The sequence below is a fragment of the Bos taurus genome, chromosome 5 (genome assembly GCF_002263795.3).
Source record: "Bos taurus isolate L1 Dominette 01449 registration number 42190680 breed Hereford chromosome 5, ARS-UCD2.0, whole genome shotgun sequence".
Taxonomy (NCBI): Eukaryota; Metazoa; Chordata; class Mammalia; order Artiodactyla; family Bovidae; genus Bos; species Bos taurus.
This window is the reverse complement of record NC_037332.1, coordinates 105,714,730-105,728,252: the sequence shown is the minus strand read 5'-3', so window position 1 is coordinate 105,728,252 and position 13,523 is coordinate 105,714,730. Positions and strand designations below refer to the sequence as shown.

At 50.8% G+C, this 13,523-nt stretch overlaps 1 protein-coding gene across 1 annotated transcript; it reads right to left on the bottom strand.

Moving 5' to 3' along the window:
• Positions 1 to 179: 179 nt before the first annotated feature.
• Positions 180 to 11,635, bottom strand: FGF23 (fibroblast growth factor 23). Its single transcript, XM_002687880.5, has 3 exons — positions 10,420 to 11,635; positions 4,063 to 4,166; positions 180 to 2,473 (listed from the first exon to the last, which is right to left on the bottom strand). Exons 1-3 carry the CDS (start codon positions 10,613 to 10,615, stop codon positions 2,036 to 2,038), a joined length of 738 nt encoding a protein of 245 aa, XP_002687926.1. The 5' UTR covers positions 10,616 to 11,635; the 3' UTR covers positions 180 to 2,035.
• Positions 11,636 to 13,523: the final 1,888 nt, after the last annotated feature.

Sequence of the window (13,523 nt, the reverse complement as noted above, 5' to 3'; positions counted from 1 at the left end):
AAAATTACTGAGTTCGTTTGTGTATGGGGAAAACCCGGAATATTTTAAAGTTCTGATTTTTTTTCAACTTTGCTTTCTCTACATTTTCCCAGTGCTCCTCCACCATAATTCCTTTTATTCTCATGTTTTGATATATTTTTATGTACGCATACAAAAAAAGAAACACTCAGAGAAGCTGAGATAAATTTTATTTTTTTTAACAGAAGAAAGGAAAAGGGTGGGGTTACATTTTTATAAATATCTATAAATACAGAGCGAGAGGCAAAATCTTCCAAATAAATAAATAAATATTGCCATGTGCTAAGGGACAAAAGACTGTGGGGCTCCCTCGACTCTGCCAAAGAGAAAACCCCAAAGAACCAGTTTTCTGCCAAAGTCCTTTCCATGGAGTTCTCCAGTAGCTCTTAAACAGTATAATAGTATCTCTGATGGGAAATGAAGACTATAGAGGAAACAGTTGCCATGTGCTGCTATTTAGTGTCATACACAGTCTGAGTGTTTCAAAATAGGAACCGGTCCTTCAGCCTAAAGCATCAGGCGAGGACAGTGGATCAGTTTCTACGATTGGGTGCATGATGAGAAGTGGGGGGCGGCAAGGAGGGTGGTGAGGTGACTGGGAAGAAGCTGCTATTCAGATCTGCCCTGCTTGCCCACATTCTCCTCTTCAGGTGGCCATTGAAACAGAGGTAGGAACGGGGCCCCTGAGGATGCCTAAGTCATCAGTGCCCTGCCTGGTGCTCCATCGTCTGTAAGTGAGAGTCGGTATTCCTCAGGATGCCACTGGGGCTTCTGGGACTGAAAACTGTCTTTGGTGCCCCCAGAACTTCCAAGTGGAGTAACACCCAGACATGCCGGCCTAGGAGCCTAGCTAAGCCTCTGGCCATGGCTGCAGGGCAGGTAGGGTGGTGATGAAGAGCTGACAGTGCTGGCTTTTTCTAACTCCTGCACTGGGGTCCCCAGTCCTGGATTTCTTTCCCCAGGATCCTCAATGCCACTTCATGAAAGGGCACAATTGCCACAAAGACCCCAGAACCCACAGTAGTGTTCTCAAGGCCCCTCCCTGCAACAGTTGTGTAGTTGGGATTGCCACTCAACCTGGAAGCAGAGACTTAGCTAAACGCCTCTAAGCAGAGTTTGAATTTTTTTCCCCTTGGAAAAACAAATCCTAGCAGGGTAGATTCTCTGGAGCCAAGACCGGAACCCCTCCTCAGGCTCAATTCACTCAAGCCAGAGGCGGTCCAGGAGGCAGAGCTGTGTCAGGGCCGCAGGCGTCACTCTGGGCCTCAGGCTTTGGTTGCAGAGAGGGACAGGGCAGGGCAGGGGGACCGCCCAGTAGGGAGGGGATGTTTCCACCTTGATCCCTTGCCTCCGGTCTCTGAGGAGTCATTCTGGCTAAATTTTGACCAGCCTACCGCCAATCTTGTGGACAGGCTTTTCCAGAGATGCTTAAGGATGTTTGCGAGTAGGACTGCCCAGTCCATCTGTTAGTGTCCTCTCAGGTCAGGGTCAAGCAGGGTCCAGGCAGATGACACAAAGTAGTGGGTAGTGGAGGATCTGCTGGCTTGGGTCTCCCCTTCACCTCCCTGGGTGAGAGGTGGGCGTGTTGAGGGGATAAACTGCCTAAACCTTTGTTGCTTTTTAAATTTTGTTTGTTTTGGCCCGCAAGATATGTGGGATCTCAGTTCCTCCACCAGGGATCGAACCCACATGCCCTGCATTGGCACGGCTGAATTTTAACCACTGGGCCACCAGGGAAGTCCCTAAGCCTTTGTTCTTAATGATTGGACTGATGGAGAGGACAGGAGGGGGAAGAGGAGAGTGGGTGGGGACACCTTCTCTCCCAGGGGTGCGTGGAGAGGTGGGATGAGGAAGGTGAGGAGTTCCATCCCGCAGGCCTCAAAGGGCGATTCCCCCTGGAGCAGGGAGTGCCGGTCTTCCCGGAGAGGGAGCCGCCACTCCACTCCACCTCCTGTGCTGGGGGTGGCAGGGGAACCTGTCCCCCAGGAGACGATGTGGCTTTCCCAAGTCGGACGCCCTAGGCGAAGCCGGGGAAGGGCCGGCAGCGCTCGGCGCCCGCGGAGCCGGCGCGCACGTCCAGGCGGTGTCCGCGGAGCACCCCGAGCGGGTCGCTGGCGGCAGGGCCGGAGTCCTCGGCGCTGGGCAGCTCCTGGGAGCAGGCGGCGGGCACGGGCGTGGCGCGGGCGCGCGGCTTGAGCACGCTGAGCGGGTCCCCGCTGTCGTGTGCGCTGCGCGTGTGGCGCCGGGGCCGCGCGGTGGCGGCGAAGTGCGGCAGCGGGATCTCGTTCCTGCGCGACAGGAACTGCGCGTATGGGGGCGGGTTGGTGCCCGGCAGGAAGGCGCGCTTGGCCCGGCCCAGGCTGACGAGGAAGCGGTGCTGCGGCGAGTGGTACACGTCGTAGCCGTTCTCCAGTGTCCGCTGCCGGAACCGGCAGCTCTCCGGACTGAAGTGATGCTGCAAGCGGGGCGGGGAGACTGGGGTGAGCCTGGAGCCTGCAGGGACTGGACGCGACCAGCCGCACCCCAGGGACCCCATCCCTCCCTCCCACTCTGCAAGAGCCGTGCCTTAAAAACCCCTTCGTGCCCTGCTGGGCAAAAGGGATTTCCACTCATTTCTAAGCTACCCGGCCCCCAGCGCGGTTCCTCTTGGCCCGCCTGGGGACTCACTGGCGGCCTGTGGCTGCCTGGAGCCACGCTGGACAAAACTAGCTTTCTGGAGGGAGGCCGACTTCCATGCAGCCTCGTCCTGCTCTGTCACTGCCCTTTAAACCCTTTTTGGGCTCAGCGGCGACTTAGGTCAGCCTTTTCACCTGGACAAAGGTGGGGTGAGGTTTGTGGGGCCCCGCATAAGTGAGAGTGCTCCCAGCCGAGACAGAACGTGCGAATTCAGGACATGAACTTCATCACCAGATGACCTAGGCAAGCCCTCACTCAGCCACTAATTGGGGCTGGGTTTTGCCCAGTGACTGCTGGGACCTTTGCAGAGTATGCCATTTAATCCTCAAAGTCCAGGAAAGAAAGTGTTAGGCACTGAGTCGTGTCTGACTCTTTGTGACACCGTGGACTGTAGCCCGCCAGTCTCCTTTGTGCGAGGAATTCTCCAGGCAAGAATACTGGAGTGGGTTGCCATTTCCTTCTTCAGGGGATCTTCCCCACCCAGGGTTTGAACCCAGGTCTCCTGCACTGTAGGCAGATTCTTTACCGACTGAGCTACCAGGGAAGCCCCAGAGTCCAGGAAGTCAGTATTTTAAAGATGAGGACTCTCTATATGCCTGTATGTGGTCAACAGGTATTTTCATATCTATTTATCTATATTTGTTCAACAGATATTTATCTGCTCTGGGTCAGATTCTATGGTGGGTGCTGGGACACAGCAAGCAAAACATAAAGTAATTGCTGTCTTGGAATTTCTGGTGGGAGGAGCTCCGGGGCTCTGCCTTCCTGCTCCTGTTCTAAGGCATGATGTTTGGAACGGCAGTGCTGCCTTGTAGGTCGGAAAAGCCCTTGCTCTCCAGCTCAGAGCAGCTGTCACAGCTGGGACAGAGAGAATTCCTTACAGACCTTGAATTGGGGGAAGCCCACAGGGCATATGATCCACATCCCCACCCTTGACTTCTTCCAGGTCAGGAAACTGAAATTGACGGATAATAGAGGACTTGCCCAAGGACAGGGACATCTAGGAACAACATCATGAGATGCCAGTGGCTCCTCACCCTTTCTTTCTAACGGACTTTACAGTATGAACGGATGTGCCGTGAGGACCTGGGCTGCAGACAAGGTGCTGTGCCAGGTACAAAAATGGGGACAAAGGGGGGCAGGTCAGATTAGAAGCTGAGAGCCCAGGAACCATGAGCTGGACTTACTGGGTTCAGACCCCAGTTGTATAAACCAGAGCATCTGATACTTAGATGGGTAAAAGTCCTCAGTGAAAAGATCACCAAGATACACTGCAGGTGGAAATCTTTAAGCTATAAGGTTCTATGTTTTGCCAGAGCTGTGGGATAAGTATTTGCAACTAATAACCCAGCACAGAAAGAAACTCACGGATCCAAAAATGTTGCCTGTGAAGTCCATGCAGAGGTACCGCCTGCTCATCACACCTGTTATCACCACGAAGCCGGCATCCTCCGACCTGATCATCAGGGCGCCTGTGGAGAAAACCATTCAGGTCCAAACCTGGCTTCACATGTGGTCCCCACCTCCAAGAAGCCTGCCTTGATTGATCTGAAGGGGCAGGGTGAGGACTTCACAGAACTCTCCTCACAGTTGTCCCTGTTCAGCCTCTTCTGACTCCCACTTCCCCACGCCCCTCCCCTCCGCCTTGCCTCCTGTTTCTCCCCTGCCTGTAGGGAGCACCCCAAGCTCCCAGCATTCTTCTACCCGTGCCAACACGTTTCTCTCTCCCTGGACTCTGTTGTCCCCTTTGTTTGGCTCATACTTTTATTGTTTGACAGTATGGATCTTAGTTCCCCGTCCAGGGATCGAACCTGTGTCCCCCCTTCCCCCACACATTGGAAGTGCAGAATCTTAACCGTTGGACCACCAGGGAAGTCCTTGGCTCATACTGCTTAATGTTTGCCATGGTGGTCACATTCTACCAAGCTTTTGTGATTTTGAAATCTATGCCCAGATGTCTTTCAGGAATCCAGATTGTACGTGGAGCCTGATCCTCCACCGAGACAGCTGTGTGGAGCCGGCGAGGCGGCAGTCAGCACCCTTTCTGTGTGAATCTTCTCCTCTCCTTTCTGTGTATCCAGGTCACTCATGCTCCAAGGCCAGGCTCATATGTCACCATTTTATGGAGACTTTTCTAATCTCCCTCATCTGCATGGACTGTTCTTTCTTCTCAGCCCCTCCAAACAATGCCTCACACCATCAGAGCATGTACCTCATCACCTGTGTTAATAAGTTTATGCCTCTCTAGGGTGGAGAAACAGGTGGTTTAGCTTTCCGTGTTGAATGGATGCAGGGAATTACTTCTTGCTTCTTCATCACTATTCTTTTTCCTTTTCTCACTTGCTGGTGCCCCTCTCCCCCAGGGGTAGCCTCTCTCAAAACCTAGCCCTGGGGCTTCCCTGGTGATCCAGTGGTTGGGAATCCACCTGCCAATGCAGGGGACACGGTTTCGATCCCTGGTTCGGGAGATTCCACATGCTGCGGGGCAGCTAAGCCTGGGCACCACAACCACCGAAGCCCACACGCTCTAGAGCCCATATTCCTCAGCAAGAGATGCCACTGCGATGAGAAGCCCTTGCGCTGCAATGAAGAGCAGCCCCCACTCGCCGCAACTAGAGAAAGTCACGCTCGGCAGTGAAGACCCAGCACAGCCAGAAATAACAAATGAATAAGCCCCTAGCCCTGGACAAAAGCCTGACAGCCATTCACACTACTTACACCCTGAGTAAGTGACAGCAGCTCTAAGTGTGACCCCCCACTCCCTTGCCCACCCCCGTGGAGACTTGCAGTTTTAACAAGTACCAGTGACTAGTTAAATAAAGTCTAAAGTTTCTGTTTTGTAGCAAGGGTACAAGTAGGCCATAAAAGGTGTGATGCGAGTGACAATTGAGCAAGACTTCCTCCCCAAATGCTGTTTAACTTCCTGACATTTTCTACTAGGATCATTTGTTTAAGTCTCAGGGTCTCTTCCCTTAGCCAACCAGATAATTGTTCCCCACATGTCTCATTTGGCCTCAGAGTCCCCAGGGAGGTAGTTCAGGCAGGGGTCTTCTAGAAAGGTAGCCTGGAGAGCTGTGAACACCGGGCCTGTGTGCCCAGTAAGTGGTGTCACCTCCTGGGTGAGTTACACCCCAGATATACCACATGTGGGCTCCATGCAGAGCCCTCCAAGGACAGCTACAGGCAGTGCTCAGACCCTAGGTGAGCTCAGAGCAGTCAGAATGATGACAGGCAGAGGCCGTGAGGCTGAGAGCAAGCCCAGAAAGAAGCCCAAGTGGAGTGGTCATTGGTTTCCAAGTGTGGCTAAGGATTGGCCTTGACAGAAGCTTCTGGATGTGGGGTGGGTTATGGGAGGTACAGAGGATATGAAATCCTCCATAGTAGCGTCTGTCGGGGTGTCTCAGATCTACCGCTACTGTTGAGGGAAGACCTGAAACATAAAGAACAAGAAGCTGTTTCTAGCCTGATGATTTTTTAGTCTAGCTGAAAAAAAAATTACACTTCATAACTGTTTTTGAGAGGTTGTACTCTGAGTACTTGATATATTTTAAATTCTCAAAAGAGCTGCTATGGGACTTGCCTACTGGTCCAGTGGTTAAGACCCTAAGTTTCCATTGCAGGGGGGCTCAGGTTCAATTCCTGCTTGGAGAACTTAGATCCCACATGCCTTGGGCACTAAAACTAAAGAAATAAAAAAGCATTTTTTAAAACCCCAGCTGCTATGTTGTTAATGTCACCACTATTAATATTGGAAATAGCAACCTCCCAACTTAAATGATGAGGAACCTATGGCAATATTCAAACTCCGATCCATGACCCTGACATCCTCTGCCCACGGCCCAGGAGCTCATCTCCAACTGAGGTCACAACAAGCCTCAGAAGACACAATCAGGGGCCAAAATCCAGGCCATGGCTATGAGGCTTCCAGGTCGTGGTGCCCTGGAGGGGGTCAGGGGAGAGGTTCTGAGCCAGCAGCCCGGAACCCATACATTAAGATTCTGTTCCCCGTTACGCCTCTTCCTAATGTTGTAGCCTCAGCAAGTCATCGCTCTCGTCTCACAGCTGTGCTGCCTGCTCCCCTGGGCTGCAGCAGGATCAAAAGGGATGATGCTGTAAAAGTGCCTTGAAAATGTTTAGCAGATGGAAGGCTCCATGGAGGGTGGCTGGCCTGCCCTTGACAACAGGCCATCACGTGGGCCGTCACTGGCAGATGCCTGCGTCCCTCTGGGTGGTGTGTGTGGTGTCCAGGGCCACTGCGGACAGAAGGCAGCCTGCAGAGGGACAGGGAGCTGCTGCTGTGAGGGTGCGCAGGCTTGAACCAAATCCACGGGAGCCGATGCAGAAGTCTAGCAAAGGCAAGAGCTGCTTTCCTTCCCTGGTGCAGGGGCCCAAGGCAGGTCTGCACAGACCCATGGGCAGAATTTGGCAGAAAGAAAGCATCAACCAACCCCTGGCTGCTGGGGCCACATCTGTTGGAGCCCGGCAGGTGTGAAGGACATTTCCTTTCATGATGCCGTGTCTGTGTACCTGACCCCAGAAGAAGCGTGGGATGCGGTCCAGGTGTGCTTTAGGTCACTTACCATATGTGACCACGAGCCAGATACCTGTGTTCCTGAATCTCTTTTCTCATTTGGAGCACAATCATTTACCCCATTTGGTCGACTTTGGGATGTAAGGAGATAATATTTTTATCCACTATAAACACACTTTCTAAATACCAGTGATTGTTACTATGACCATTTGCCTCAACCTCTGCTGTAAAAGTAGAAAATTTTCTGCCCTATTCTCGTCTCATGGCCAGTAAGTGATAAATAAGATGATGGGTGTAATCAGCTTTGTGTTGTGTGTTAGTTGCTCAGTCATGTCCGACTCTTTGCGACCCCATGGGGTGTAGACCACCGGGCTCCTCTGTCCATGAGATTCTCCAGGCAAGAATACAGGAGTGGGTTGCCACTTCCTTATCCAAAACAGCTTTGGGGTCCCCAAAAGAAAGATATTATTTTGAAAGATTAAAAAGCCCAAGGATAGTTCAGCTTCATGTAAAGAAAGTGACACTGGGGAAGGTGAAGGAAGTAAAAAGTTTAGGATCTAGAGAGAAATATTAACTGGGAGTAATAAGCATCTCGTTGCTACTCTTGCCACAAAGTGGGGCTCACGGAATTCAAAAGGGTGATCTTGTTTATAGTAGGGAGGAGATACAGGCTTCATAGGGGTTCCCTATTCACAGCTGTGAGTCCTGAGGTTCTAGCATCTTGTAGCAGATAATTTAATAATGATCAACAAACCAAAGATGGGCTGAACACTCAATGATTCATCAAAATCCCTCACTTATAAAAGTTAAAAAAAAAGAATTTAGTAAAGCACATTAATCAAGTGAACTGCATTTTACTGGAAATAATTAGGAGGGAAAATACACCCCACATCTTTCCATCAGTGTAAAACCATCGTTGGTTTTACAAAAATTCCAGCATTGCTTGGTGTTCACTGGGGAGGTCATTACAAATTCTTCCTCGGCTTGGTACTTAGCTGTGCTACCTTGTTACATGTATCGGTGTTTCTTCTTTCCTTTTTGGGTAACTTTTTATCTTAGCCTACCTCTCTCTCTCTCTCTCTATTTCTTTATCTATATGTATATAATGCTCTATATGTATGTAATCTATATGTATGTAATGTAATGTAATGTGATAACTGATCTGGATAATATAAAAGTTTATACAAACTAGGAGAAGTGTCTCCCTCCCACCCCTGACTCTGTCCCTTCCCCAGGTTTCTTAATTGCCAGAGACACAGGCTTAGCTAGGACCTATATATGACGAAAGCACATTTCTGTAAAAAAAAAAAAAAAAAAAAGATCTGAAATCAGTTCATTTCACTTTGCTTCCTCTCACTGATTTTAATTCATTCCAACTAGCGCTCTGTGCCTTTTGGGGGCCTGAGGTCAGTGGCTACAAGAGGGAAAGCTCTCTGATTCATTCTGCAAACTCAGTAGGCTAAGCCCCGCCCCCTTCTGGCACCACTCACAGCCCTCCCCCCATCCCCACCAGGATGCATCTTTGGGGGCTTCCTTTCATCAAAGGAAGATAAGTTTTAGAAGCAGTCTTTAATTGTCTGCAGCCCTTTCCATCTAGGGGAATCACAGTAATTCCTCTACTATCCTGCATCGAAAATCATCTCTCATCTTGAAGGGAGGACGACCCTCAATGAGAGGTGCAAAACCATGTTTCCTAATAGTCTCTTCACAGCGGGAAGACATGAAGGGTTAGAAGCCTGGAGGTGCTTGAAGGGCTGGGTCTTCTTTTGAAGTCACCTTAGCTTTGGGGAATGTCGGACACATTGCAGATGCTGCTAAGTATCCATTGAATAAAACACGCGCTCCGTTGGTGGCAACAACTGTATCCCGATTTAGTTCAGATTTTTGCCATGTGGCTCAAACTTGGCTCCCAAGATGTTGACGCCTGAATCCTACCATATTCCCCTGAGTTCTGGAAACCATTTGGTATTTGGGGAGACCTTCTTCCTATCTCCCGTCACCATCTGCTGAGAACTTGAGATCTGAACTCTTGGCTTTGCATGTTCATCTGTCTTGCTACCACGTTTAAGGCCCTTTGATTCTTAGCAGAATGAATGTCTTGCATACAGCAAGCCCATTGCAAAATTACTGAATCATTCCGTGCAGCAATAAAGGGCAAGTCATTCCTACAATACACTTTTTAAAATTAAACAGAGATTGTGATTACTCTTTCACTCCTCTGATTGAATTTTGAATCAGTTGGCATTTTTCTGTATCCTTAGAGTAATTTTTACTAATTTTCATAAAAGAGAAGACCATGTTTTTTTAAACATCCATCCTCTTCCCACCCCATTTTCCCTTCTGAGGACATCGGAAGCACAGCTAGTTGGCTGACTATTGTAGACTGTGGTCCAATTTTCCACAAACCTGATCTTTAAAAACATTCTGATTGTCTTATGTTTTCAGTGAGTTTCCAAGCAGCTCAATTTGCTACTAGGTAGACCTTTCAGCTCCACAGAGAAGACTCACTGGCTCATAGCAGCCTGGGTACCACTGAAGCCCTCAGTAAGGTTGTTGGATAGATGAGTGGATGGATGGGTGTGTGGATTCACTGGGTCAGACTCATCAAGACAGTGAATGCTGTCTAGTCTAGTCTTTGATGCATTTTTCCTGAGAACTTTTACAAGGCCAGAATACTAGAAGCCCGGAGTTGGAAAGAGCCCCTGGATTCATCTATCCCAAGCCTTGGTCTGGTACAAGAATCCTCTTTACAACCTCCAAGGCTAACCCAGTCCAACGTTCATGAGCATAACTCAGTGTCTACTGACTGGTCTGGCTTCTCTTCCTCCCAGCCTCCTTGTCTATCATTTGTACATTTTTATGACTCTTTGGACAGGGCAAAGGGGAAGAGGTTGCTCTTTGTGGGAAGACAGATTTTAGTTAAGATGGAAATTATTCTGTTGGGAGAAACCAATAAACACTAACTGAGGAGGTGACAGAATATTCTCCCGAGGTCTAAACACACACACACACACACACACACACACACACACACACACACGCACGCACACACACACGCACACACACACGCACACACAGACGCACACACTGGACGAGGGTCTAGGAGGCTGCATTCGCCCTCTGGCCCAGCTAAGGCCTCCCCAGAGGCCCCAGAGCAGCCCCCTTCCCCCTGGCGTAGGCAAAGCCCCACTCACTGTAGACAGTCTGCTGCGGGGAGCCATCTACGTGCCCGTCTCCGTGGATCTGCAGGTGGTAGCTGTTCCTGGCCGTGGCCGTGTACAGGTGGGTCAGGCCGCCCCAGCTGGAGCCCAGCAGCGGGGAGCTGTTGGGATAGGCTTGGACCACACAGCTCAGGGTGCAGACCCAGAGCCCCAGGCGGGCCCCCAGCATCGCAGCTTTCTGAGTGATCGGTGCTGAGTCTGAAACCCGACCCTGCCTCTCTGACTCTGCCGGCCTCTTTCTCCTCTTCCTTGCTGGTTTCTGGCCTGAGGCTCCTCAGCTGCATTCCCTCCTTTTTTCCCCTCAGACTTTTAAAGGGTAGCAGTGTGACATCAAACAGGAAAAACTCCACCGTCCACATCCTCTGTGTTGTAATCAGCCCATTTGAAGAGAATACAGGGATCTCTGAGGCTCACGGAAGGCACGTCGGTTCCAGACACACACACACACACACATAAACACACACACCCCTCAATTTCAAGCCAACGCTCCCAAAAGTGAATGATGTGTGGGCAAAAGTTATCTACGACTCTGGGCTGTCTGCTGACCTGCCCCACTTCCACCAGGAAATGTGAAGGCAGCCAGCAGTTCTGAAAAAATCCAGCTTCAGCCATGCAGTCGACAGACGCCTGTGCAATTAATCTCCCATCAAGTCCACTCATTTTGCTTCTCTCCCAAACGAGTGTTTTGAATTCCAATCAGGAGCTGTGCATCCAGAATGTTCTCTGTGTACAGTGCTAGGTGGGTGTCTGGAGGGATGCAGAAGTAACCCAGGTCAGCATCAGGCCGTGGCATCCTCCAAGACTCCATCCTCGTGAAGATTTGGGAGCCAGAGCCTGAGGCACCCAAAGCCAAAGTTGCCGCCTTGGGAAGGATTCGAGATGGGAAGGAAGAATAAAGACCCAAAGTCACTTCTCCTTTATGAAATGCTGAGGTTCGATTGCTTGGTTCCCCTGATGAGGACTGCCCAGAGCCACTCCACCAGTATAGCGGTCTCCCCTGCAGTGTGGAGTTGAATTCAGAGAGCTTGTGAAGATGGGACGTCTGCTGGCCATGCCCAGGGAGCAGTGCCCAGGAGGGTCCCTGGAGCAGAGCTGCAGGCCAGGGGTCCCCACAGTTAAGCAGTGTCCCAGTCCTTAGGGGTCCTGGGTCCTGGGACTGGATGTGTCCTCTGATTGGAGGAGAGAGATGTGATGCCTGCCCCAGCTAACACAGGAGGCAGAGAAGAGTCAGGAACTATTATACAAGGCATCACGGGGTGTGAGGTCACAGATGCAGGCACAGAAAGCGGGTGTTTGTTATTCTGCACGTATACATGTTTTCATAGTTTATAAAAGCATTTTTCACATGTATTTGCTCATCTGATCTCATGGCCACCCTGTGAGGTAGACACAGCAGGCATTAACAATATTTTAACTTTAGACATGAAGAAAGGGAGCTCTTGGGGTTTATATGTCTGGAGTCACAAATCAGATGAGCGGGAGAGCAGGGACAGCATCTTAGTTTCCCCAGGCCGCTGGCCCCATAATAATCCTGGTTACACATGGCACTTACAGAGAGCTTACTAAGTGCTTTACATATAACTCATTTATTCTTCATAGTAACTCTCTGGGGGAGGAACTGTTACCTCCTCTGTGTAGATGAGGAGGCTGGTGCAGACAGTTTAAATAACACGCAGCTTATACCGGGAGTGGTCGAGTTTGAAGCTGCATATCCTGAGCCCACCACGGGTTGGGGCTGAAGTCACGAGGGCAGGAGAGGAAGGACCAGGAGCAGAGGTGCACAGTGCTCCTCACCTGGACCCAGGATGTGTCTCTAAGACAGGGTGCTGATGCCCCAGGTTAGAGAGAAGATTTAGGACAGTTCAGTGCTATATGTGGGGTTTCCCTGGTAAAGAATCCTCCTGGCAATGCAGGAGACCTGGGTTTCATCCCTGGGTCGGGAAGATCCCCTGGAGGAGGAAAGGGCAACCCACTCCAATATTCTTGCCTGGGAAATCCATGGACAGAGGAGCCTGGTGGGCTACAGTCCATGGGGTCACAAAGACTCAGACACGACTGAGCGACTAAACCACCACCACGGATGCTATGTGTCAGACAGCCTTCTTTAGGAACAGTCACAGAATGGTCCATGCAAAGAACCCCATGCCTCAGCGAACTGAAGAAACAGCTTTGAGGATTGAAGTGCAAGTCATTCAGGAGCACCTGTGGTGGGTAGCACTGTGAAGCTGGCCGCAGGTACTGAGAGCCTTCCCTGTGCCAGAGCAGGCAGGGGAGGAGTTACAGAATACAATGCAAACTTGTCTTCAAGGGACCCACGATGTGATCCTGTGATTTGTTCCCTACAAGTTGCCTCCTGAGAAGGACTGGATGGCCAGGATGGGCGGGGCTTACGAGGGCATCTGGAGGAGGGACAGATCTCTGGGTGGACGCAGTGGTCAAGGAGGACTTGAGGGCAAGAGAGGCTTGAGGGAGACTCACAGGGTGGATGGGGAGGGGTGTCCCAGCCCCCGCCAAGGCACGGTGGGACGCAGGGCAGGTGTCTTGGGAGGAGGATGTGGGCATTGGCTCTAGTCCTAGACTGGTTGGAAGGCAAACCTCCCTGGCCCCTTCCCTTGTGGGGAGGTGGTCTCAGGGTGGGTCAGGGTTTTCTCTGCTTTGTGGGACTGTGAAGCCCCTGTCTGCAGAGGAAGGTCTCTGCTCCCTACCTGTACGTCTTCACGGTGTATCATTTCAACAGTGGTTTCCCCCGCCATCTTGCTCATCCAGCCCCTGGAGTCAGGGAAATCAATGCCTAAGCCTCCAGGAGGGATGGCCTTCCTGAAAACATCACCCTGTATGTTGTTCTGCTGACAGTTAAAGTGCATTTCCTAATATCCAATCAGATTCTCTCTTCCCCAATGCATCCACTCAATCCTCACATAAGTGTTTATAGGAACCCTATCTTATAGCCAGTGCTTTGTAGGAAGTCTTTAGGGAAGCCTAAGAATGAAAAAGGACAGTCCTGTTCTTCAAGGAGCTGATAACATGCGGGGCAGGAGACGCCTAGCTTCTGTCTGGCTCTTCCCAACCTACAATCT